We start from the raw sequence: 26108 nt of genomic DNA, 5'->3' as shown, positions 1-26108 counted from the left end.
CATTTACTCTGCTATACAAAACGATTAGCAAAACACTTAATCAAAGGTGAGACCTATTGCATTGTCCATCCTTGTTAACCAAAGATACTACTTGCCTAAGGAGATGCCACGGGCTCTGAAAACTAGATACATTGTAATCCCAGTCAACCCGAAGCACTGTAAACAATATTACCACAGTCTAAGCACAAAATAGCAGAATCGATTGTAAACTCACACAGACTCAACAGAAACTTAACTCGCAAGGAGCAAGAAAAATATCCCATTTAAATACTGGGAATTTTCTTTTGAATGTAATGCTTCCTGCTTGAGAATGCAGGATGGTGGGAATCATACTATTTTCTTTAAACGTGCAGTACAAATGAAGAAGGAAAAGAGAATGCATAATGGAGCCTCCCGTCTTCAAATCATTCTCAAAACTGTTACAGAATATCAGAAAACGTGTAGTTGATCTGGTGCCCTTTCTTTCAATCTAAGGTATATAAATATCGCATTGGTAAACTACAAACAAATATAGATGTATTGTGAAGCACGCTTTGGCAACGCTCCCATGTGCAGCCAGCGGCAGGAAGCCGTTATTAGCACTATTGTGTATGGCACATTGCTGTCTCGATAGACGTTCTAGCCGAACTGGGTTTGAGAGACTCTATGGCCATCACGCAGGCGCCAGCCGCGTTCCGTATGTAGCCCCCGCTGTCTAGGAGACTATGGTATCCACAAGGGTATTTTCATCGTGCTGCATTTGGCACTCTCTGGGAGCCACGAGGCGGCGCTCTGTTTGTTGCTCATACATTGCCTCGAGTGTGTATGCCGCTCTAGCCCATTGCCGGCTCATCTCTCCGAGTGAGGCCTTACCTCATTTCCCAAGTGCTGCAGTGAAGGCGGCGAGTTGGTATTTTGCTGTTCCAGCCTCCGGGTTGAAAGGGGGAACGGGAAGGTCGGATTACCCCCACCTTTTCTGTCCCCCTGCACTCTACTCCCGCGCGGGAGTTTAGAGTGGATTGGGGCGCTGCGCTCAAAACCCCGATTCAAAGGGTTCGCGGGAACGTACCTCCCCATTTTTCTAGTCCTTCCTCTACAGCCATTGGTCCCTTTGGGACCTAAGCACCTTGTTTCTCTCAACAAGCACCCCCTGCCTCGATTGGCTAGGGCCCCCCCCCTGCAAATCTGGCACCGGACTTCAAATAGCTACAGAGCAGGGTGCAGCACAAGCAATGGATTTTCCAAGGGGGCAACTGCCCAGGATGAATTGGGACAGCCCGGCGCTGTCCGAGGAGTGGAGGAAGTTCAAGCATCATGCTGAACTCGTGTTCCAGGGGCCCCTGCGCGCCACGAAAGAGGACGAGAAGTGCTGCTACCTGCTCATATGGGTGGGCGAGAAGGGACGTGACATCTTCAACAGCTGGGCAGACATTCCCGCCGAGGACCGCAGCAGGCTGGACGCCTACTACTCTCGCTTCGACGAGTGGGTGAAAGTGAAGGAGAACCCCATCTATGCCCGCACAAAGTTCTACGAGCGGCGACAGATCCCTGGCGAACCGCTGGAGCAGTTCGTGGCGGAGATGAGCCTGCTGGCCCGGGACTGCTGTTTTGTAAACACAGAGGAGATGATTCGGGACCGGCTTGTGTGCGGCGTTTACCTCCAGGAGGTGCGACACAAAATGATCAACGAGGGGCCGCAGCTCTGCTTGAACCGCGCCCTGGAGATCGCCCGCATCTGTGAGATCACCCAGGGGCGGTTGGAGGACGTCTACCGCGTTAGCCCGTTCACGGATTATAAACCACCGTGGTTGAAACACAGGGCGCTCGAGCGCAGTGCCAGGGAAGAGGTGGCCACTCCAGTTGAGAGCTGCGATGAGAGCGGAAGTTCACACGAGACGGAGGAGGCGCTGGTAAGTGTCGTGCTGGGTGTAACTTGGCAGAGGCATGTTGTGCAGCACCTAGTGATTACCTTGTACCTGCCCATCAATCCCTACCTAGGGTTGGACTTCCTCCACACAACTCTGCAGTAGTTTCAGAGTCGAGACGCGGTTTTGATTCACGATACATACCTTTTCGAGAAAAGGCTAGCCCACTTTTTTCTGCGGCCATATGGCGGGAATATATAATGTATTCAAAGTGCCGAATACACTTCCTAAAGCATACCGTACCTAACCACGCCAACCGTTTGCTGTGTGAAGTGGGAAGACGTTTTGACACAGTATGTGCAATATGTAGAGGGCATATGTGGAGTATTGGGTGCACACTATCAAACTAATGTTGGGCTTTAAGAGCCTTTTGCATCACAAGAGGGAAAAGGCCCATATGTAGTAGCAAAGCCAGAGTTGAGTATGCTCACTGTGCACCAGTGTGCACAGTGCAGCCACCTACTCCTTTCACTACACGTGGCTCTGTCATTATTTAACTGCATACATTCTGTGATGTAAGATAACATTGTTGATGAAGAAAACCTAAGTACAAAATGATAACGTAGTCTCTTTATCACCAATTCATGAGATTACTAGCTTTAATTTCTAATATTTGTCATTTTAACTGAGAATGCAGACATGTTTTTCAGTGTGATCTATATTGATTACCCTGTCTTTAGCTTTCATTATCGTAGGCGCATCAGCACTTATTAAGATTAAACAAAATAATTATTCTCTGGTGTGTTTAGGCAGGCACATTCTCAGTTTCAAGAATTCATGACAATTACTGCATATTTCTTCATCTTAAATTTTATTTGTTTTGTGTCTTTTTTGTTTTATCAAATGTATATCTTCCCAACAAAATTGAGACCTGATAGTGTGTGTTTAGTGATAAACATTGCTTCGTCATGCAGTGACAAAATAAGATTGTGCCTGTCTTGTACGTATTGTCCCATTTGTAGGAAACGTTCTTACTGATGTGTTCAGCAGTTTTTTAATATACTTTTTCATACCACCCGTAGCAATTTATACTGACGAGGATTACTAGTATTCTGTAATCTAATTATTATAACCACCTATTAGCCATTATGAAACACTATTCATTTTGAAGTATATACACTAAATATACTTTATTTTAAAAATTGTATTTACTCCGCAGTCTTAAGTTACATTTGTATGTCCATTTCACAATGCTCATACACAATACAGATTGTATTTTTTATTCGCTTAGAATGAAGAATAAAATATCAGTTACATATTAAATGAGTATAATTATATTGAATTTTAAATGCTGTATATTTACCTCCATTTAAGTCAACAAACACTGCCGTCAAACTTGTTGATCTTACTTATGGTTTCGGGGCATTCTGTTCCTTCTATAACCACATTGTTGCTTATCTAAACTTCATAAATCAAATCTTTTGCAAACTTCCAAGCTAAAAACTCTATATCATGACCACATCTTGGTAATTCTGCCATAAGTGCCAGGTTGGAGTTCCTAATTGCACTTCACCACCTCACAAACTAGTATGTTGCACTGAGAACAAACTTTTAAATCCATATTCTTTCTCACTATTAATCACATTATGAAATAACATCAACATTTTTACCATTAAGTTGTAAGCTCTTGGTTGTTGAATTCGGAGTCATTACTCTTGCCACTAGAAAAGTAACCATCAAACTTCCAATGTACAGATACCTCAGTTGTTATTTTAATCTGTTGATTATTTATATATGCGTCTTTTTTCCTCACCATTTGATGCTTAGCATATTGTAGAACACACTCTTAAAAAGACTAACAGCAGTGAGCAGGAAAGTCTTCTGCTCAGATATGGCACCTAGAGCTATAGAGGTAGGGTCAGTGACATTGTGGATTACCCCCTGATTGAAAATGGTGAATGCATCAATTTTTCTTGAGAGAAAAATAAATCTGAAATCTTCAAATCTGATTCTGACAGTTTTGATAAGACCTGGAGTAGGTTTGAAATTGATCACCTATTTGGCCTGTTTGATCTACTGTGATTAAGGTGTGCTTGGAGCACTCTGCTCCTTCTTGGCTGTCCTAGTGGGAAGGAAACTCCTGTAGAGGAGGGAGTGGAAAACTGCATTTACAGTATGTTGCTCATGTAACTTGGTGCTATTTAGCTAACCAGTCTCCAGTGATATAATTGGAACCAGCTGCAAGGAGAAGTTCTCATGTTGGACAACTTATCTTGCACATACCTGTCCCATTCTACACCACCCCCTCTTTTTGCTGTTAGCGTGAATGCATCTGCAGTGCCATGAGTAAGCACCCTCTGATCACAAGTGACCCCCTTGATCTCAGAGGCGTTGTCAGAATAATTTTGAATGCAATTGGCAACAGCATCTTCCACCTTGTTTTGCTTACAATGGTTGGGTTTTGTCCAGTTTGTTTTGGTTGGACTTTCTTCTTTTACTGCATTAACAGAAACCTCTCTGGCTGTCTTAATAGTGCTCGCTTCTGGAGCAGTCTGTTGTGGCCAATGAACTATTGCAATCAAACTAAGCCTAAACTCTATGGGCAGTGCGAACATCAGTAACTTATTTATCAGCCCATTTGAGAGTGGAACGCTCATTGAAGGCTAGTAGTTTATCTTTTTATCTTTCCCTGCATTTCTCAACCTGCATATTGGTTCAGTGTACATTGTCATGTAAAGTTTTTAGTTTATGAGACGGTTATTGAATGATCAAGGTATGTACCGAGATACCACCCATTATTCATTGTTTACCACTTTCAAACATTTTCCTGCCAGCTGTGACATAGTACCTATTACTAAACTGCATGCCAAAATGCATCAATTTTAAAGCCTTGTTTCCAATACTCATTCATTTACAGGTTTCCTTTTTGCTCTATTGTCTTTTTATTTACCAATTAAAATGTAACAATACGGCTTAAATTGTGATACTTGAGTGTAATTTAAGCCTCTTTACTATGGCACCGTAGTGATTCCAGTCCTGTTAATATGTGTGTCAATTTTCTTCATGCCGTTTTAGACATCGCTGTTTTCAGGATGTTTCAAATGAGCCACATAACTTGGTGGTGTTAGTTAGTCTTTACTAATATGTCAGTCAGTCAAGCCATTATACAGTAATTTCCATTTTGCAACCATTTCTGCATATTTTGCAACATTGAAAATTATGTTTCAATCATGAGTATATTTCTTACAAAACCCTGTGATACCAAGAACCATTGCAGTAATAGTCCATCTATTGAGAATCACTGTTGTTAGATCTAGCCTGAGACCCCACATGCGCTGTTGCTTGCAAGGCATTTTGTTTAGTTATTTGGGGCATGACGCCTGCCTATTGCTTACCATTGGTTGGCTTAATTTTTCATTCTTTTTTCCTTGCTTCTTTTTTGGTCAGGGAGTGTCGGCTTCACTTCTTCGTTTATTTGTCCGTCTCCTTGAGCCTGTCACCGGTGTGGTTCCACTGCTCACGCTTTCAAGTTATTTTATTTTAGTTGCAGCACTACATAAGTGTGCTTGTGCTTGCAGGAATTCTCCCGCCCCTCCCATCCTGCTCTTCTGTGTGCCCCATCCCACTCACATAATTGCTAGCCTTCATTATTGCTCCCCCCCCCCTCCCCCCAAATTGTTTTTCCCCACCCTCCTGGCTTTGTCACCACCATCTCTGCCGACTATGATGCAGCAAGTCATGAAGAAATATTTGTCACAAGAAGCTACTTAAATAAGGGGATGAGTACACATTTAATGATGGCCAGTGTAGGAAATCTGCTTTTTCTGTGTGGTTATTTTGTATTTTCCACCTTTTGCTGTAACTTGTATTTATGCTGGCATTTGGCTCTATGTGCTTCAACCCCACTAACCAGTAGTAAAGTGCAGGTGCTCCCCCTTTTAAACATGGTTGAATTGTCAAATTCCTAATTGGGATATTTAACTTGCCTATATGTTCCTAGTATATGGTACACAATGTGCCCACAGACTTTTGGTTAAATGTCACTAGTGGGATGCAGCACCTGTTACTCCATCCACTACAGTGACTGTCTAGACTAAAGAAAGGACAATAGAGTTGTCAAATATCCCATCAGGCCTACCATTTTAGCCTGACTATGGCTGTTTAAACACTGTCAGAATAAACCTTTTCGATATGTCAAAACCATCCTTTTTAAATGTGAATAAATCGCCCCTATCTTGGATTGTAGTGCACATGGCAGGGTGCATGGCATTTAAAAGTAGGGTATGTAGAAATGTTATCTTAACGTACCCTTACAGTAACTAGCACCCAAACGCTATTATTCATTGTGACAGGCCTAGGTTGTATGTAGAAAATCAGAGTACACATTAAAATCCTAATACTCTGGGCCTGTTAAATTATGCGACCGGGGAGCACCAAAATATGCGGCAGGGTTGACTAAATAATGTGTCATAATGCAATTTTTCGATCGCATTAATTATTATGTCATATTTATACATGGTAATACTGCCTGGTAAAGGAATTTACCTCATTAGTGTCAGATAAGAACTAAATATAGAAATAAGCAAATGAAAGATGACTAGTTAACCTTTGCTTATGGCCTTCAACTGCATGTGAAAATGTGGCCACTTTTTAAAAGTAATTTTTGACTCGTTTGAGCTAGAAATAATTTTTTTTATTATTCACATAAGCAGATTATGCAGCAGATGACGAATGAGAAATTAAGTGAAAAAAGGCCAGCCGCAGAATCACATTCCAATGGCTCTGCTAATATTATATCTCGAGCTAGAAAAATCATTGGCAACAATTTTTAATAGTCATGAAATAATGGTGCAGTTTTTTTTTTTCATAAATATTAAGGAAAGTTAACTTTTAGAAAGTTAAATTTTTCCTGGCTGGAGTTCGTGGAGGCTAATTTGCATTTTCTCGCCAAATTCTCCCAGCCAGTAATAAGCATTTGAATATGTGAACAAGGTTTGAAATTCCTCTCAGGAGCTACAACATAGGTCATTGTGGTTGACCTGAATGAGAAGGTATGACCTATTTGTGCTCAATAGAAAGGGGATGGGGTCTGTGGTACCCATTTTGACATTGCAGTGTCAAATCCTGCATGCATGTCAGCCTGCTTGATAGGTCCATCGGGTTTACATAAAACACTTTGGGGCTCACTTGAATGGTAGAGGAGTGAATACCAATATAATTTTTGTGTATCTGTTGTCTGGTTACTGAAAGACCTGCTTTGTTCCACCGACATCTCTCTTGGGGGTTTCCATACAACATTGGTGGTGCGCTGGAAAGGTAGGTCAACGTGAAGGTCAGAACCATTCTTGTGTATCTGTTGCCTGATTGCTCAAAAACCCTACTTTTTTTCTACCAAACATGGGTCTCTAGGTTTTTTGGGGGTGCAGTGGTAGCCTCAAAATCGATTTTTTTGTGTTGGATATGTGAGTACTCGAGGATAACCATAACACACTTCCCACACATGCCTCACAGTGTTTCCCATACATTAGCCTGTGCTAGGCATAAATGTAACATTTTCATCCATCCACTTCAGAACACTCTGGCATCTGCAAAAGATTAGAAGAGGACTGAACCTGCTGCCTGCGACCTGAGAGGAGCCTTGACGGTCTGGACCTGCTCACCTTTACCAGTGATGGCGAAGTGTACTCCAAGGGACATAAGGCTGACATCCTATTAAAGCTACAGGGACCCAATTAAAAACAAAGGGAGTTTCATGCAACTGAACCTGGACCTCAACCTCACACCCTGTGAGCCTTTCCATGCATCCCCTTAGGTCCTGGAGAGGCTTTGGATGTGTTAGATGTGTACTCCAAACGAAAGTCAGGAGGTCAACTCTTTTTGATAAGGCTGAACTTAGTGTACCCGACATGCGCTTTCTCGGTCTGCATCAAATTGCGCTTAGGTAATTATGTTTAAATACATATAAAAAATATTTTTCTGGTTCGGTATGGGGTTTTTATTGTTTTGTATTTTGACTTTATTACTGTTTTGGTGCTGCATAAATACTTTACCCACTACCCTAGGTTAAGCCGGTTTGCTCTGTGTCATAGTTACCAGGGAGTTGAGCTCAGGTTAAATTAGTGACATTGAGGGTTCACTCTGACAGGGGTGTGAATATTCCTTGAGGTGGGTAGTTACTGATCCCAAATAATCCAATTGTTTACATATATTCAATGTGTCTAAAGTTATCTGTATACTTCCTTGCCATTGCACTTTGGAAAACTATGGTTAATTAATAATTCTTTGTGTTAGAGCTTTAAAATTCACAATCTCCCATGCATACAGCATGAGTTCTGCTTAGACTTATTTTTTTCTAATGATCGAATATTTAGGTCTTGCCTAAGACCAAGACTTGATCAAGTACTGATTGCTTCATCTTAATTGATTTCCTTCGGTCGCTTGGGCTGTGATTGAGGTACTGGTTTTATTTATTTTTCACTGTCGTCCTTATTATTTCTTTTTACCTGTCCTCCTTGTCCATGTTGCCTCCTAATGCTGTCCATGTTTCTGCTCCCCATCACGCTGTTGCTTCTTCCCTTCCCACCGCTGTGTTGTCTGTTGCTTCTTCCCCTCCCACCTACCCTTGTTATCTGTGTTCCTTCTTCGTTGTCCATGTTACTTCTGTCCTACCACCTCTCCACCCACTGTTGTCTCCACCCACCCCTGCCATAAGAAATTAAAACGCTATTACTCTGGAAGTGCTGGCCGAGCCTTGTCCCCTTCCCCTCTTTTTTTTTTTGCCAACTTTTTGTCCGTTCCATCTTGTGTGTGTTGCCCGCTCACTCCCTCCTTCCTCCAGTTGTCCGTTTTGCCTACACCCACCCGCCTTAAGAAAAAAAAAAGGTGCAGTGACTTAGCCAGCGCTGGCCGCGTCCTTGTGCTTTTTTCCTAATTTTTAGCAATGCTTCATAGCAGCTGTGCTGCTCTACAACATGGCTAAAATTGGCAAAACCAATAGCTCTTGCATAAGTGAGACCGATTGGCTTTGTCAATACTTGTTTTTCTCTTCTCTTACTAAGATGATTGCAATGAATTGGGCAGCTCAAAAAGTATCCTTGTGGTCTGTTTGTACAAGCAGCTAAATGTGTGCCTGTTTATGCTGTGCAACCGATACAGAGGCTCTCTAACAACCATGCTTAGCCAATAAACAGTTAACAGGCTTTATTTATAGAGTGAGTTTGTTCAGTGACCTTTGCTACAGTTCTAGGAGCCTGGTTGCCAGGGAGACCGAGCCGAGAGTGAAAACGAGGCTGTGCTGTGGGAATAGAAACAAGTACTGTGCTCAAGGCTGCATTAACAAGAGCTGATCACACATTTTTGAAATCTGGCTGCCGCAGCTGTTTCCTGTCACAAGATGAAACCAGTTATGAGTAAGAACAAACCGCTATGCAAGATGCAACACAAAGAAAGCACCTTCTCTGGATTCACTGAATAGAAATAACCTTGAAAATCGGATTGCTGGAGCTAGAAGCAAAGAAATGAACAGATAAGGAAAGGACGATGCACAAATGTTCTGCAAGGTCTGAAAGGGGCGATGTCTGCCTTGCACGGAACACTAGTTGTGCTGTATAAAATGATTTCAGTTTGTGCAGCAAACTGCTACCTTCAACAGAACACTACTTTGACGAAAGAGCTGCTCCATGAACAAGCATTGGCAAAGCCAATAGGTTTCACTTATGCAACACGTCTTTGCTTTGTCAGTGTGTGATTTATTTATTTATTTATTTTTACATTTTTTAATTTTTATTTAACCATTTGCACCGGAGAGGCACCAGCAGCAGAAAGCAATGGTGAGCCATACACGTACTAGAAGCCAACCTGAAAGCAACTCTGAGGGTGACTCCACAGGATTGTCTGGGCAAACGCCACCTGTACGATTTTAAAGAAGCGCTATGTACAGTAAATAACTGAAAAGGGCTTTAAATCCTTTTAAATGGTACATATATGAAGCTGGGAATCATGTAAACTTCTTGCTCGTGATGCACACTGTGTAAATCAGTCCAAATGTTTTGTAACCAAGCTAAAGAATACTTTGCATGTGCCTGTAGTTCCTCTCAGCACACATAGGAGGCACACTAAAGTGGTTAGACACTTAACAAATAGGAACTTCTATGTGAGATAGTCAATCAGTGATCATGTTTTAGTCTCCGATAAATAGCCATTTAACCCCCATCTCCCTTCATTACAGCAGCCTCTCTCCACTTTTCCCGATCACTCAATAACAGAGTGTAAACACTGACTGGTACGTGGCTTTGTTACATACACTGGAAAAAATAGATTAAGCTGCTGGATACGGACATGGAGCAACAGGCACTGCAGTGAAGGCGCTTGCATTTCAAATTAACATTCACACAACAAAGTATGTGAAATTGAAACTGGGGAGGCAATACCTAGATGACGAAAAGAAATGTGAAACACATAAGTCATACCTGTCAAATGACCTGGTCCTGGATTTGTAGCCAACAAAATGGAGTGACCAGGGAAATTTGAGTTTATCGCCATTTACAAGGAGATAAGAAATAAAACTGTAAGTTCCAGTGTTGATTAACTCCATGACTGAGAACATTTGACAGCTTTGAGGAAACAGCGAGTTTCAAATCGTATTTTACAAAAAATATTTTAAACAAGTGATCTATAGTCCTTATTGATTGAAAAAAATACCAACAGCTGAGTCATGTTTTGAGGTTGTGATCTGACTGTACCCTTCCACTTACATCACATCAGTGAATTTATGTAATTTAGGTTTTACCGGGGAAATATGGCTGCATCAACTTTTCAAGTTCCTAAAACGTTCCGGACATTCAGGGTTGTTTACACGTGTACTTTTTAGGTCGCAGGCTTGTCAGGTTTGATAAAAACATCTTGGGGACATTCAGAAGGTTGGCCTAGGAATGCATTCAGCCCTTTACTTAGTATTGATGTAGTTTGCAACTCGCACTTTCTGGCTTCGTTTGCTAGCTTTATTTGCTTTTCGCTGTCCAGTTCTAACTCGTCCCTCCCGTTGCCCGAACCTTGTTTACTGTATTCTTCCACAAACTATCTTTCAGTAAACAGCCATGTAAATCTTGTTTTTAACTTGTCACATTTGCTGTGCATTCAAAGACAGAGGCCACATGTCAAAGGTGTCTTCCATAGAGCTTGGTGTTTATTTTTCTTTCTCTGGCTTCAAAGTGAGAGGGTTTAAGTGACAATCATGCTGGCTAGTGGAGGGCGCTTGAGGAAGGCTGTACATGTTATTTTTTTTCTAGCACACAACAAAATGTAAATGAACTGTGCTGATACTTAAAGTATTTATTATTATTATTATTATTATTATTATTAGATTTCTTATATAGCACCAGAATCGACCCCCAAAGGGGTATCTCCGCGCTTGCCTTGGGAACCCGTCCTGGTTTTTCCCTGTGAGATAGCCCCTACAGTGCATCCCCAAGGTGAAAGCCAGGCATCCCGCCGCGGGGGGGCCGTTGTGGAGATTAAGCAAGCTTAATGCCCAGAGTTGCAGAGTGTGAACCCATGATTAGGTCAGGCACCGAAGCGAGAATTATCGAGTCCGTGGACATTTGAGCTCAACACCCTGCCGCGTCGGGAATTGAACCCTGGTCCCGGGTCTGACCTCTGCTTCAGGGTCTGCCTGCTCTAACCAGTGAGCCACACTTCTCCACTTCATTTCATTGGGTGATGACCTTTCCACACATTATCGTTTGTGCGCTCTATACTTTTATCAGTAAAACGGTTTGTGAATGCCATTGTAATGCTCATTTCAATTGAAAATGTGTTTTCTGTAATGGCAGTACATTACCATACCGTGCAATCTCAACGTTGCCCCACTTTCACTCCACTCTAGTCTACACCATTCTACTGCACTCTACACTGCACCACACAACTTCCCTGGCTTAGCCATGTTCGAAAGCAGCCTGAACTAATGGGGAGAGCAGACTGCTTTTTAAACCCGCAACGTATTGCAGCTATCTCAAAAACTCTGTTAAAACAGGACTCTCTATCTATCTTAAGCGATCAAAGAGACCGTATGGAGTGGGTCCAGAAGAAAGTGGTGGAATATTTGCCTCATGTCACCACTGAAAGAGTAGAACTTTACCTTTTTGTTTCTTTATAGTCCCTATAAAAGGTTTGATCTTGTCAGATTTAGATTCAGCTTTGCACATTTTTTGGTTTCATACCCAAGAAAAGTATATTCAGACTGACTTCTTGAACCTTGTCCATGTGATTGCAAATTAGCTCAGAATATGTTTCACTTTTTATTCTTTTGCCAGTTATATTCCAAACCACTAAGATATTTTATTATCCCATTATTGAGGGTACTGAATATTAGAAAATGTAGGCCGGTACTTTACTAACTGCAGCTCCTTAAAACTGAAAATGTATGTGAAATGATGTATACATTTAGCGCTACAGCTACTCCACTCTATTTCGCTCTGCCTCTCTCCGGGGAGAGAGGCAGGCGCTCGCTTGGGAGAGCAGTCTGCTAATTTTTAAACACTACTCTAGTGCTTGTGGCATGCCCCTTCTCGCTCCTGCAAGGTGGCTGCCGCCACAAGCACGAGTGTGTGCTTGAAAATGAGCAGAGCGACTGCTAAAGGCCCTCCGATGCAGAGCATGTGCGCTGCGTAGGCAAGACCTAAAAATACATTCTTCTACAATGTGCAATCCGGTGATTGAATAACATCTCTAAGATACATTACATCTAAAACACATGTGATCATAATTCCATGGCAGCAATATACTTAATAAAAAGTATGGGCAGTTTAGTACAAGAAGCAGGCCCGCTTCATTCTAAGCTCCTATCTTGCACCCTTTTCCTAATGCCCCACATGTGACAGAAGAACTTGGTAACTGCGCAGACAAAGGTCTGGTGTCTGATTTTAAGTTTACATTTCTTTATTGTGGTTTAAAGGTGCAACACAGACATACATTAGCATATAATCAGTTATCATTCATCAAAGCTTCGATGTAGGCCCTCACAGCCAGTGATTCCAAAGACTGAAACTCGACAGTTGGTACATCATCAAATAGTGTCACATCCAATTACTTATCTAACTAAGAAAAACAGTCTCCATAAACACCCCCCCTCCCAACTGACTCCCCCCCCCCCCCCCCCGTGTTCCACGTCCATTGCCCAATACTTCCAAGTTCATCTGCAATTCTCTTTCCCCTTCAGGTCGCCCCCTGAGATCCTGTGAGACGCAACAGCCTCAGATATCTGGGGCAGGTAATCTCTCTAAATTCTGTAACCAGTAGCGACAGAAAGGTCTGCCACAGTTCGTTGTACTTGGGTCCCTCCCCCGCCAGGGTGAGCGTCAACTTTTCCATTCCGAGGACATGCCACAGACGATGTAGCCAGCCTGTGAATGTCTTGGCATTGGAGGAACGCAAATGTATGAGTATATTCTGTGTCGCTGACCCCAACACTATTTGCTATCTGCCTGCCTCTACAGGACCGCAGTGGATACATCAAAGGGTTGGGGTACCCGAGCAGAACATACGCTGGGGAAGCGCGGGAGCTCTATCTTAAAATGCTTATCTACTTCAACTAAGACCCGAGTCCAGTAGGCCCGGACATGCTCACACTCCCACAATAAGTGTACTAGGGTGCCCACTTGGCCACAACACCGCCAGCAGTGCGCCTCTTGTGTTTTATCCATCGCGGGTAAGCGCTCTGGGGTGTAGTACCAGTATGTGACTACCTTCGTGAGGGTTTCGGTGAGCCCCATATGGTATGCAGAATGTCGGGCCCTGTAATATGTTATCCCACTCTTTCTGGCTAAGGACCTTGCCGATCTCCCTCTCCCACGCACCTTGCTGGGATTATAGTTGTGTATTAGGCGCCCTTGTACCATCTTATACAAATCAGAAATGAGTTTTTTTTCAGATGTGCGTGTGAGTAGCCACCTCTCATAATGGGACAGGAGCCTATTTGCATTGGAGCGGACTTGGGATTGAAGCGCCCAGTGTCTTACTTGTAAATATCGGAGTCTTTCTGCCTCTGGGAGCCCGTATGCCTGCCTCTACTGGGGAAAAGGAAGGACCCCTTCAGCACTGTAGACATGGTATAGGACGCAGCATCCGGCAGGCCCCATCGTGCAAAGGCAGTCGCATTCGTGCCAGGAGTGAATTCCGGGTTATTCAGCAGTGGGGTTAGTGGGGATGGAAAGGACGTGAGCGCGTGTTTGAGGTTAGTAGCGTCCCATACTTCGAGGGGGACCCATGTGATATATGAGGCGTACAGATTAGGAGGTCTATGGGCTTTACGTAGAAAGGGAATTTCCTGCAAAGGTCGCGCAGCCACTGCCTGGTCTTGAAAGAGCCAGTGCTTCACTGACTCGCACCGGCTCCACTCCATCAGATACCGCAGCTGAGCGACTTGAAAATAGAGGTGGAGATCTGGTATTCCCAGCCCACCCCCCTCTGGGGCAAGTATCAACAACCCCCATCACATCTGCGACTTCCGCCCATTCCAGACGAATTGTGCAAGTTCGGCTTGCGTCTGGCGTATCCATCCCGCTGGTGGCCGGAGAGGGATGGTACGGAAGAGATAAAATATCTGGGGTAAGATGGTCATTTTGACTGCCGCTTTTTTACCAAGCCATCAAATAGTGTAATGTTTCCATCTGCAGAGTTCCCGGCGGATCCTCTTACTCAGGAGTGTATAGTTGGCATTGACACCTCGGAGTTAAGAGGCCAGTTGGATCCCCAGATATGGTGTCGTATTCGTTGCCCATTGGAGAGGAAGCAAGTTCTGCAGGTATTCCCCGGTAGATTTCGACAGTGAGAGATCGAGGGCTACCGATTTGTCCGTATTCACCTTAAAGCCTGCCGCTCTGGCGAAAGCATCCAAGTCCGCCAGACATGCTGGCAGTGCAGTACCCAGGTTGGTAAGCGATATCAATACATAGTCTGCGTAAAGGCAGATTGTGTGAACATACCCGCCGAACTTTATTCCAGTAATAACTGGGTTCTCCCTCAATCTCATAGCTAGCGGTTCCATATAGAGTGCAAAGAGGAGGGGAGACAGAGGGCACCCCTGCCTTGTGCCTCTTTCAATGGGAAAGCGAGTGGACGTATGCCCATTCACGCGAACCACCACCGCAGGATATTTTTAACAATTGAGAATATATGTATGGAATTTCTCTCCCATCCCTGTGTGTTCTAGCGCCTGCGCTAAGTAAGGCTAGTGAACTCGGTTGAACGCTTTCTCAGCGTCGATAGTGAGCATCATGTATTCTCCTGGGACCCGCGTGGCCTTCTCGATAAGATGGAGAACCCTTTTGGTGTTGTCTGATGTTTGGCGTTCGGGAATGAATCCCGCCTGATCCGGATCTATAAGCCCCGGCATGAGTGGGCTAAGGCGCGCCGCTAGTATGCTAGTGTATCATTTCAGGTCAATATTGAGGAGGGATATTGGGCGGTATGCTCCACACTTAGTTTGATCTTTCCCGGGTTTGTGGATGACCGCAATTGAAGGCTCCAGGAGGTCACTCTGAATTGCCCCTTGGACGGCGAAAGAATTAAACAGCCTAGTGAGCTAGGGGGCCAGAGTGGCACAGAACGTCTTATAGTGTATGGCAGAAAAGCCGTCTGGCCCTGGTGCCTTAGCCGGTTTAAGACGGGAGATGGCCGCGATGACCTCCACCGTGCGTATATCTCTATCGAGGTGGTCGGCTTGGGTTCGGGTGAGAACTGGCAAAGTGACCAAGTCTAAAAAGGTAGTCCCATCCGCGCCATTTAGTGGGGCTCCGGTGTAGAGGGTGGCATAAAAATCTCTGAATGCCTCCGCTATTGCATTATCCTCCGTTACGCATGAACAATCTGCTCTATGGATTTCACGGACCCCCTGCTTCTGACTAGTCTCTCTCAGCCGATGGCCTAAAAGGCATACGCACCTATCCCCGCCCGTTAAGCAGGAATGTTTTAAGTGTAGCGCAGCGAATTCTGCCCTATCTTGATCGAGCGCTGCTAACTGACTGCGCGCAGCCTTAAGCTGTTTCCATACTCGTGGTGCGCCTGTCCTCTGATGTATCCTCTCTAGTTCCTTAGTTTGTTGTGTCAGTTCTTTTCTTTTACGCTTGCGTTCAGCATTATCCGCCACCGCAATGAACTCACCCCTGCACTACCGCTTTCAGCGCTGCCCACTGAGTTGCTAGGGTGGTGTCAGAATTGGCGTTATGTGAGAGGTACTCAGTAATGGAATACGTATGCGTTTAACCACATCTGCCCGATGAAGGAGCAGGTCCCGGAGGCGCCACACTCTGGAGGGTAGAGTTCTAGGTGTAAGCGTGAGGGTGGCAATGACCGGCGAGTGATCCGACAGGGAGGCAGCCCCTATCTCAACCCCAGACGTAAGTGCACATACTGATGCAGATGCTAAACAATGGTCCAATCTCGCATATGTCTTGTGTGCGTTGGAATAGTACGAGTATTCTCGCTCGTGTGGATGTAGGTCGCGCCAAAGATCACAGAGACCTAAGTCGCTAATGCGGGCGATCCCCTCTTTAGAAATAGCGCCCGTTTGGTGACAGCGTTGACCTGACCTGTCGTTATGGTTATCAAAAACCAGGTTTAAATCCCCCCCCAGGATTATGTGTCTATCTGTCGTGTCTGTAGCTTTCACGAGGGCCTCATGCAAGAATCTTTCCTGGCCTTCGTTGGGGGCGTAGATTGCACCAATGGTAAAAGTCAGGCTGTTAATAGCAAAACGATAGATCAGTAGCCTCCCTTTGACCTTTGCTTCTTTCTGTAAAACCTCCCCCCGGAACCGCTGAGCCACTGAAATCGCCACCTCAGCTGTTTTAGTGGGACTAGAGGAAAAAAATTGGGTGGGGAATTTCGGGGATCGCAGGCGATGGCAGTCCCTTGCTAAGAGGTTAGTTTCTTGTAGGAGGCAATTATCCGCATGCATGTTTTCTAAGCATGACAAGACCGCTCTGCGTTTTACCGGGTTATTAAGACCCCTCACATTCACGGTCACGATCTTAAGCGTAGTGGCTGGCATAGTAGGTACTAGCAAGGACGGAAAAGCAAAGTCTCCAGACAGCATCTACCTTATGGGAAGGCCTAGGGGCAGGAGTTTTGCGAGAATGCAATGCAGTCAAGAACCCAGGGGCGCCAGTTGTTTCAGAAGGTCTAAGAGTCGCGCAGCTAGCATCCCCCAACATACCCGGTGGACGTGGAACACTTACCCCCCCGCCCCCCCCAACCCCTTCCCAATCCCAGAAACCAACCTCCCTCCCGCTTCAACAGGAAATCCAAGGTCCGAGAACATAAAGTCCATCATCTCCATAGATGATCGGGAATGTAGTAGCATGGGGTAGTACAGTTAAATCTGAACACTCCTCCCCCCCCCCCCCTCTCCCGCCGGCGACCGAGCTAGAAAGTTAAACAATCAGCAGCCGCAATGGGCAGGAACATAAAAGTCAGCTGGGGTGGGGCGAGGTCAGCTCCGAGGCGACCGCCTCCACCGCTGCCCGCTGACAGTCTTTGATCTCAGCTGCCGGAGGGTTCTTCATGCGGCGTCTTCTTCCTTGCTGGCTCCTCTGGGATCCGGAGGGGTTCACCTCCTCAGGGCGGCTCATCGTCTCCTCCTCCACAGGCGGGTCTATACCTAATACGCGACATGCTTCCCTCAGGGAGCGCAGCTGGTAAAGTTTGTTGTGGAGCCTGAACACTATGCGGAATGGGTGGCCCCATCTGTAGGAAATGTTGTGCTGTTGTAGGTATGCTGTGACCGGTTTGAAGGTCCGGCGTTTCTGTAACGTAAGTGCTGATAAGTCTTGGAATAAAACCGGTGATTGATTCCGAAAGTACAGGGGGTGCTGCTGTCGGGCTTTCTGGAGGATGTCCTCTTTTGTGCAGTAATTCTGCACGCAGACTAAGATATCGGGCGTAGGGGGCCGACGCGGGGCGTGGTGGACCCACCCTGTGGGCCCTATCCAATGCGAGGTCGGACTATCAGGGCGTCCTAGAATGTGATTGAAGAGTTCCCTCGTGTATTTAAATAGATCCTTGGTATCTTCGGTTGGCGCCACCCCTGTATCCGCACGTTATGGCGACGGGAACGATTCTCCAAGTCCTCTAAGTGTGTTTGTAGGTCCACCTGTTGATCATGTAGCCACAGTATCTCCTGCTGCAGTGACTCGACTTCTGTATCCCGCCCATCATTCTTGGTCTCCAGCTCAACAACGCTCTCCCCTATACCATCTACGTCCTTGAGAACCTCCCTGAGCTCCTCATAAAATTCCTTTTTGAAGGTGTGGATGTCTTCTCTCAGAGTAGTGAATAGTGACTCTAAGAAGGCTTTAGTGATGGGTTCCGAGCCATCTGCAGGTTCCGCAGCTGGGCGGGCGCTGGTTGGGACCATGTCTTTCTGTGGTTGTCACCTGTGCCTTAGCAAATAGGTCCTTTACAGACTTATCTTTGTGGACTCTCGAGGCAAACATGGCGTGTCCGTCGCACTCCGAAGATCCCTCACCAGTCCCTCCCCTTCCGAAGCCACTCGCTCGTCCCGGGACGTCCGGGCAGCTGCTCCCTCCTCGTAGCAGTGTCACTCAGCTGTCACTGTGATGTGCGCTACAGTCTGTTAATCACTAGTGTGCTGTACCAGGCGGTGTGTCCCCTCAGTCACCGCCCAACACCAACGGGACGGCGAGACTAACTCCGAAGCCGTCCCTCACTCACCACTGAGGCCCTCCTCTTGCTGTAGAGCAGATTCCGTCGCCAATGCCAGGTTCTCCAGGGCACCCCGGGAATGGTCAGGTGCCTCTTGCTGCCTCTGGGGTTTAACGTCTAGCCCCCGGATCCACTCTCGCTCACGATGAGAGTGAGCAAGTCTGTGCACCACCTGAGCGCTTCCCCGACCCCCAACCAGCGGTTTGCAGCTTCCCAGGATCAGGGCCCCAACCCCGGTCTCCACCAGTTGTTGCACATGGAGAGCTGCAGTTCTCCTCCCCGTGTTTCAGTCTCACCGTCAGCCTCTGTCGCTTGGGCCCTGACGTTCTCCTCACGCCTCACTGGCCTGCTGTGCACCTCTCCGGGGCCCCGGTCTCCGCCTTTTGCTCCCCTGGGCCCTGCTGCGGGTCGTCACTGCTTGCTCCTGGTCCCGGGGCTGCCCACACTCCCCGCCTGGCTCCTCCTGAGCCCCACCTCGATGTGCCGCGCCCTGCCTCTTTCTGTCGACACCACCCAGGTATGCTGCCTCACCCGAGGGCTGCCTGATCCCTCTTCTATCCAGCTGCACTTCTCTCACCTTCGCTGTCGTTGTGAGCACCGGGAGGACCCCAGACACGCAGCTCCTCGGGGTCAGGGCTTTAGCTCCACCAGTCGTGGCGAGTGGTGTGCAGCGGTCTCGCTCTGCAGGCCCAGTTCTCGCCGCTACCGCCTGTCGCCTGGGCTCTCCCACTGAACTCGCGTCGCTCCGGGCCCCTGTGCACTCCTCCAGGGGCCCGCTCCCACCTCCGACTCCCCTGAGCCTCACCTCAAGTCGTCCCTCCTCACTCTCGGCCTCTTGGCGAGACCTGCTCCACGCTGGTCTTCTCCTGGGCTCCACCGCCGAAGACCGCGCTCGGGCTCCTCGTAGCATCACCGCTCATGGGCACCGTCTCACCCGGGGGGGCGCTGCGACGGGCTCACTCTCCCCGTTGCTGCACTTGCGGGAGGGCTCCTGGACCTCGGCCTAGCCCTCGACTGCGTGCGCCGAATCCCATTCTGGCAGGGAGCCCCTCAAGATGGCGCAGCGGCCGGCTATCCTTTCGGCCCCTTGATCACGCCTGTGCAGCCCTGATCCACAGGCAGCCCCGGAAGCTCCAAAGAAACTGCTCAACTCCTGGCATGCAGGTCAGTTCCAGCCTGTGCCTCCGGGCCCTCAGCACCCTGGTCCGCGGGTTGCTGCCTCCTGAGGAGCGCCGGGCCATATCGCACTGCTCAGTGGGGGAGGGGTGCACCCCCGGTCGCGCTCCTAACCTCGCTAAATTCCGCTTGTCGGAGCCGCCACTTGGCCCCGCTGCTGGCCAAGCTGTCCCCGCAGTCCAGTCCGACCGCTAGTTGGGGTCAACGGACCAGTCAGTGTCCGAAACCGGTGCTTTGATACGGCCGCCGGCAGGAGCAGGAGAGCGACACGTCCGTTCACGCCGCCGTCTTGGACTCGCCCCCTGGTGTCTGATTTTAGAAATCACAAGGCATCCCGATAGTTCCGCGTGCTCGTTTGCTGGCAGATTAGTTTAATCCATTTTGATCTCGGGCAGCCAACGTAGGACAAGTGAACAACACAAGTGCTACGGACTCCACGGGAGCCTTGCATCCTGGGCAGTTGCTTGGGCTTAGAACTTTAGTATGCCATGTGGCTCTCAACTCATTCACAGGGAGGGTGCCAGTTCTGAACTGGATATAGAGGTTCCTATCTTGGACTACTTGGATTAGATCGAGGTAGGGTTCCAGAAAGCTAATCTGTTTGTGTAGAAGGAATTCTGTGGTAAGTTTCCCCCGATAGGTTCTGCTGGAATCTGTTTGTATGACCCATTCCCCGTAGTACCTCTTTACTACGTCTTTTTGGAGCAGGGGGAATCGGATTTTACCCATGCTTCCCGGAGCACTATATAAGATACAAGGCTCCTTAAGGTGCTTTGCCACCCGACCTTTTTGAAGGTATCTAAGCGGATAATATCCGCCAAGGCTTCAGCATAAGTCGCTGGCTCAGGGGTCCTCTTGATTCTAGCCCAGAATAACAATGGGCGGAGCTTCACTGTGTCGCTAATGGAGCGGCGACCCATATCAAGCATTAGAGGGTAAAGTGGGGTGCTTTGGGGCAGCATCACTAGGTTACTTAAGAAGTAATGCTCCGATCTAGTGAGCTCAGTTATCTTGTCAAAGCCCCACAACTGAAACCCATATAGGGCAGAGCTGACCGCTTTTAGGTCATAACCCTGTAGGGCAGCAGCAACTGGTCCGCTGTAAGAGGAACAATGTTCTTTCCCCAGTGCCCCAGTTATGCACTTATGGTTCAATACTGTTTTTGTTACATGTGGCTTCCAGGTCATTTTCTCCAACAGTTTGACCCCTAAGTAATCGAAGGTACTTTCCCTTTCCCGGGGAATCCCTCCTAGAGTTGGCCTGCCTTTTTGTTATTTATGAGGATTAAAAGACACATTTGTATTTATTTCAAGACACCGACTGTCGCAGTAAAGTTTGAATCTATTTACTAATAAATGTAGCCCAGGAAGGGTTTTAGACACCAGCAGGGTGTCCTCTGCAAACAGAAGGGTCAGTACCTTTTCCCCACCTAGGGATGGCGAATCAGCGGGCTCTTAAGATAGAAAGGTTACCACTTCATACATGTAAAGGGGAAAAAAACGTAGGAGCCAGAACGCAACCCAGTCTGACTCTCCTGTTAACCGGAATGCGATCTGTGAGTTGCCCCTGGCAAAGTTGTGTTCATGTAATCGGATGAACAGATTGAGCATTGGGGGTGCGATTCCCGTGTCTTTTAAGCACTTGCCATAGTTTCTGTCTGGGGACCAAATCAAAGGCAGTCTTCCGGTCGATAAAAGCTAAGTACAGACTACCCTGGCCAATAGCTACAACTTTCCAGTAAAGCAGCAGAAGCCGAAATACCTGGACAATAATTTCAGTTTTTTCTCTAAAGCCTGCTTGATAATGTAATGGAATAGCGTTTTCATCGGCCCATGTCTGGATCTTATGTAGGAGGGCTCGACTGAAGACTTTGCAGCACATCTATCAAGCTAATCGGCCTATAATTACAGAGCTGGTCTCTGTCCCCCTTTTTAGGTCGAGCCTAGCGCATGCGCTGCTCTAGGGAAACTACCTATTGGAATCACTCTGGACTTTTGGAAAACTTTTTCTATTGGGCTTTGCAAGCGTCTTTGTAAAAAGACAGAACCCAATTGGGCAAAAGCGGGTGTATGTCCCACCTTTCCCAGGAAATATACCCGCCCACGGCTTACGGCTTGCGGTTACAAGCAGCGACGCGCAGTGTGCCATCTGTTATGTGTCAGATTTCACACAAGTGCGCGGGCACCACTCGCGGGACGCTGCCGCTGCATTCCTTGTTTTGTTTTTATTTGGTCACAGTTTTGTAACAATACATTGTCACTGTAGGGCACTGTTTATCACAGAAACGCCAGACAGAAGGTGTGAATTCTTTTTGCAGTATGCGAATTGTTGGTAATAGATATAATGCATTCTGTGGTTTTTAAACTCTTTAATTAACCGACCACAGAAAAATGTAGGCACCCCTTGTATGTTTCCTCCCCTCTCCCTTTGCTCACCCTCCCTTTCTTTTAGCCCTTACCTTCGTGCTCCGAGGCCTCTACACCATCCCTCCCCTTTTTATCTCTACTCCCCTGCTTGCTGTGTTTATTTAGCAGCAGAAAAATGGGGGCTTGTTTAGCGCTGGGCATACAAAGGGGCTTCACTTTTAAAGTTTAATTCCCAAACTGCATCTAAAAACATAACAACTGATTACATCGCTGGCCAAACGATATTTGTACAAACCATAGGGACTTTCCAACGTGAAGAGCACTTTGTACGTTTCACTAAGTTCCCCAAGTCCAACGTAGGGGCATGTATATGATTTTTTGGGTGAGATTGGGGGGATACCTTGCAGTCACACACAGAATTTTATAGTGCTGTTCACATGCATGGAGGCATTTGCCTTACTGTCTGCGCGTTAAAAAGCCTTGGAATGTGTTTATAGATATTTCCTGAGGCAAGCAGTATTCCAGCATCAGACTGCATGACCCAGTGTGTAGTATCGTATAGCTCTTCAAATCTTGATGGCACATCACCCATAATATTATGCTGCATAGCTAAACACTTCTTAGGTCCCAAAGGCGAGACCTATTTGCTATGCCAATGCTTGTTATATATTGGTACCTCCTCTGCCCCCTTCTAGTACCCTGGGACGGGTGCCCCGCTGGCTATGGCATTTGAAAGAATTAATCTATAACAAGTCCAGTTAGGAATGTCGGATTAAAAAAGGTCCCCCAGAATGCCATATGGCCCTGGCGCTTTGGCCTGCACTATTCGTCCAATTGACTCCTTAATATCACTAGCGAAGAAGAAATCTGCACCCATTTTACTGCATCACTTAGGGATAGAAGATAAGGAATTATAGCCTCCTGGAGCCTGGCTGGTGAGCCTGGCTCCAGGAAGGCTGGATGGGTCTGCCCGGTGGTGAGTGTGAGATCAGCATGCTTGATGGCTTGGGAGGAGTGCACTTGGTCCCTGATGGGCCTGGACTTTCCCCGGACAATGCTGGCTCCACCCCCTGTAGTGCGACTGATGGCCCTAGCCCTGCCAGTGAATAGAGAGGGTGGCTGAGGTAAACAGAGTACTTCAGAACCAGCTGCAACTGGTTTTTCCCCTACCCTGCACCCTTGAGACAAAGGGGTTTTGCTGTATAAGAAGGGGCTGTGTCCCCATACAATTTGTCCTGTTCTTGGTTCTGCCTAGGATCTTGCCAGAGGGGGCTGCTGCTGCTGCAGGGGCCAAGAGGACCGCCACTTGGCTTGTCTCCCTGCCTGGAGACCCAGTGTGCTGGCTCTGGCCCTGCCTTGCCCCTCTGCCTGCTTCCAGACCCTGCTGGAGCTTTCCTGTGCCTGGAGGCACCCTGATTTTGATTTGTAGCGCTAGGAGCGCTTTCCTTGTGCCCCAGCGCTTTGCTGATATTTCTAGCGCTAGGCGCGCTTTCTGGAGTCCCTAAGCGCTTGGGAGCGCTGTATTTTGCATTGCCGGTGCCCACCCGGCATTGGGACCCATTTCGCCGATTTTCGGCATTAGCGAGTGCCCACCTCGCTTTATCGTTATTTTGGAGGCCGGTGCCCACCCGGCATTGCCCCGTACTTTGATTTTGTAAATACCTCGAGGGAGCCCACTCCTCGGGTATTGAGAAGCCGCCTGCCTACCTGGAACGGGCCCCCGCGCTGCCCGCGACGACCCGGAAGTGTTCTGGCCGACCGGCCAATCGCAGCGCGGCCCCTGAGAGGCCGACCGGAAGTCCCGCCCCGCAGCTGAGCAGCGCGAAAGGAAGCAGCCGGTCCTGTCCTCGGGACTCCCAGAGTGAAAGGGAGCCCCGCACCGAGTGAGGAGGAGAGCCGGCAGTGTTCCTGCCCCCGCAGCACCAGCGAGATACCGGTGAGTGCGGGGACAGGGTCCTTTGTTCTGCGAGCGGCCCCGATTGGCAGAGGGCCGCTCCACCGTGTGTTGCCTTTCTTCGTGGGAGCAGAGAGGCTCCTTGCAAGTGTGAAGCCCGAGGGCTTCAGGGGGCATTGAATTCTTCGAGCCCTAAAAGGCGCGTGGGCATTATCTATCCTGAGTCCCCCGTGAGGGACTCCAACGAGGCCTACAATATTGAGATTGGAGCCCCGAGGCTCCTGGGGGCCATTTGTTCATTGAGAGCCCGGCGAGGCTCATTGCCCATATCGAGTGAGAGCCCTGAGAGAGGCTCTGGGGCAGTTGTGATTACCTGAGAGCGCTGAAGCTCTATTTTTACATTTTGTTTGGCGAGCCCCTGAGAGGCTCCTTGCCCCTTGTTCTTGAGCCCTCCTGGCTCCAACGTTGTGCATCTGTGTTTAACAACTGTCCAGCACTTAGTGGACAGTTGCCACGTTTAGGCTTTGTGTTCTGTGCTGCCTGCACAGACCCCCTGACACTGAGACTCAGGGCATTCCGCCCCTTTCGAGGCCAGTTGGCCTGAGGGACATTTATGAGTGTTGTGCTTTGTGCACCCCGCGCATTGTAATTTCTTTGTATGTAATTCTTGCGCATGTGTTCTAACCTGTACCTTCTCTAAAAGTGACCTGATTAGGTATTCTTATGGTTATCCCTCTTTGCTGAAAGTAACCTGCATAGAGAAATGTTGATTCCTCTTACCTTTTCTAAGAGTAACCTGATTAGGTATTCTTATGGTTATCCCCTTTTGCTAAATGTGACCTGCAGAGAGGGTTGTTTATGTTTATCCATTATGCTAAATGTGGCCTGCATAGTAGATTGTTGATGGTTCATTTCATGTTAGGTTTCCTTCCCTTTGCTAAGAGTGAATTGCTTAGGTGTTGGTATTCCTTCCTTAGGTCCTAGTTACCTGCGTGATTTACCTACAGTGAGTTAGGGTTGCGTAGGAGGTCCTTACTGTACCAGTGATTACTGGATGTGTGTTGCATTTATAATTTTGGTGCTGCTCATTCTATGTTTACGACATAAGTGTATATCTACCAGTATTATTTTCTAACAAGTGCCTACCCCTGACAGTGGTCCATGTGGCCCTGTCCTGTACATAATTCCCCTTGTAAATTCTGCCCGTGCCTCTGGCACATTGTACAGTTTGCGTGTGTTATCTAATGTGTTTTGTTTATTATAATACAAAGGCTATTTTTTTATATAACCTTGTGTGGAGTCTTTTCTTTGTGGTGGGCCTTGGGTGTTGTTGCTGGGGTGCGTGCGCAAATACTTAACTCATACCGCCTCCAAGTTTAGCCTAGACTGCTCGCGCCACGCTACCTAGAGGGCGAGTGGGGTTTGCCTTGGTGTGTGACTCCCCTGCCCTGACTTTAGAAATGGTGATCCCTGACTGACCTCGACGCGAGTCTTGGCCGGCCAGGGTCCCGTTTCTAACAGTGTTGGAGGCAATTAATCAATGTTGTGTGAAAGGCAACGCTAGGGATCTTGAGTGGGGGTGGGGGGGGGGAGAGAATACAGAGATTGAGGTATGTTTCCACTGAGAAGTTGGGGTTTTGAAGGGTTTTACTCGCAGAATAATACTAAAGCAAGGAGCTTTACCAGGGATGCACAAAATGAAATTAATGCCTTATCTGATGAAAGAGAGATACTCCAAAGAGAATTAGACTAACTGCTTGCCGAATTTTTTTTTCTATTGAATCATCTAAATGGCTGGCTCCTATTGTGGTGGCCTCGATGGAAGGGGGACATATTTGTTTAGGCATCTATTTACTAGATCTCAACAATAACACATGGGTGAATAGACAACTTCTACCTAACATCAGAGATGATGAGCATGATGAAAGGAGGAAAGATATTCAGTGTACTGAAAATGTCAGAAGCGTACCATCAGGCCAATTTGCATGAGGACACATAGCCTTTGATCTCTTTTGTCACACCATTAGGGGTATTTTGGTATTGCAGGATGCTCTTTGACCTGGCGTCCACATTGGCCTTCTTTTAAAGGATGTGTACCTTACTGAATTT

General features: G+C 47.2%; 1 protein-coding gene across 1 annotated transcript in view; it reads left to right on the top strand.

The window, feature by feature from the left end:
- The first annotated feature begins 814 nt into the window (after positions 1–814).
- Positions 815–26108, top strand: part of LOC147685139 (uncharacterized) — a 371142-nt gene continuing 345848 nt past the window's right edge. Inside the window, exon 1 of the mRNA XM_086941061.1 lies at positions 815–1889. Within this exon, the coding sequence (XP_086797187.1) occupies positions 1212–1889 (678 nt within the window). The 5' untranslated portion in view covers positions 815–1211. The remainder of the gene's footprint in view (positions 1890–26108) is intronic.

Source organism: Lissotriton vulgaris, chromosome 10, assembly GCF_964263255.1.
Source record: "Lissotriton vulgaris chromosome 10, aLisVul1.2, whole genome shotgun sequence".
Lineage (NCBI taxonomy): Eukaryota > Metazoa > Chordata > Amphibia > Caudata > Salamandridae > Lissotriton > Lissotriton vulgaris.
This window is presented reverse-complemented; position numbering and strand designations above follow the sequence as displayed.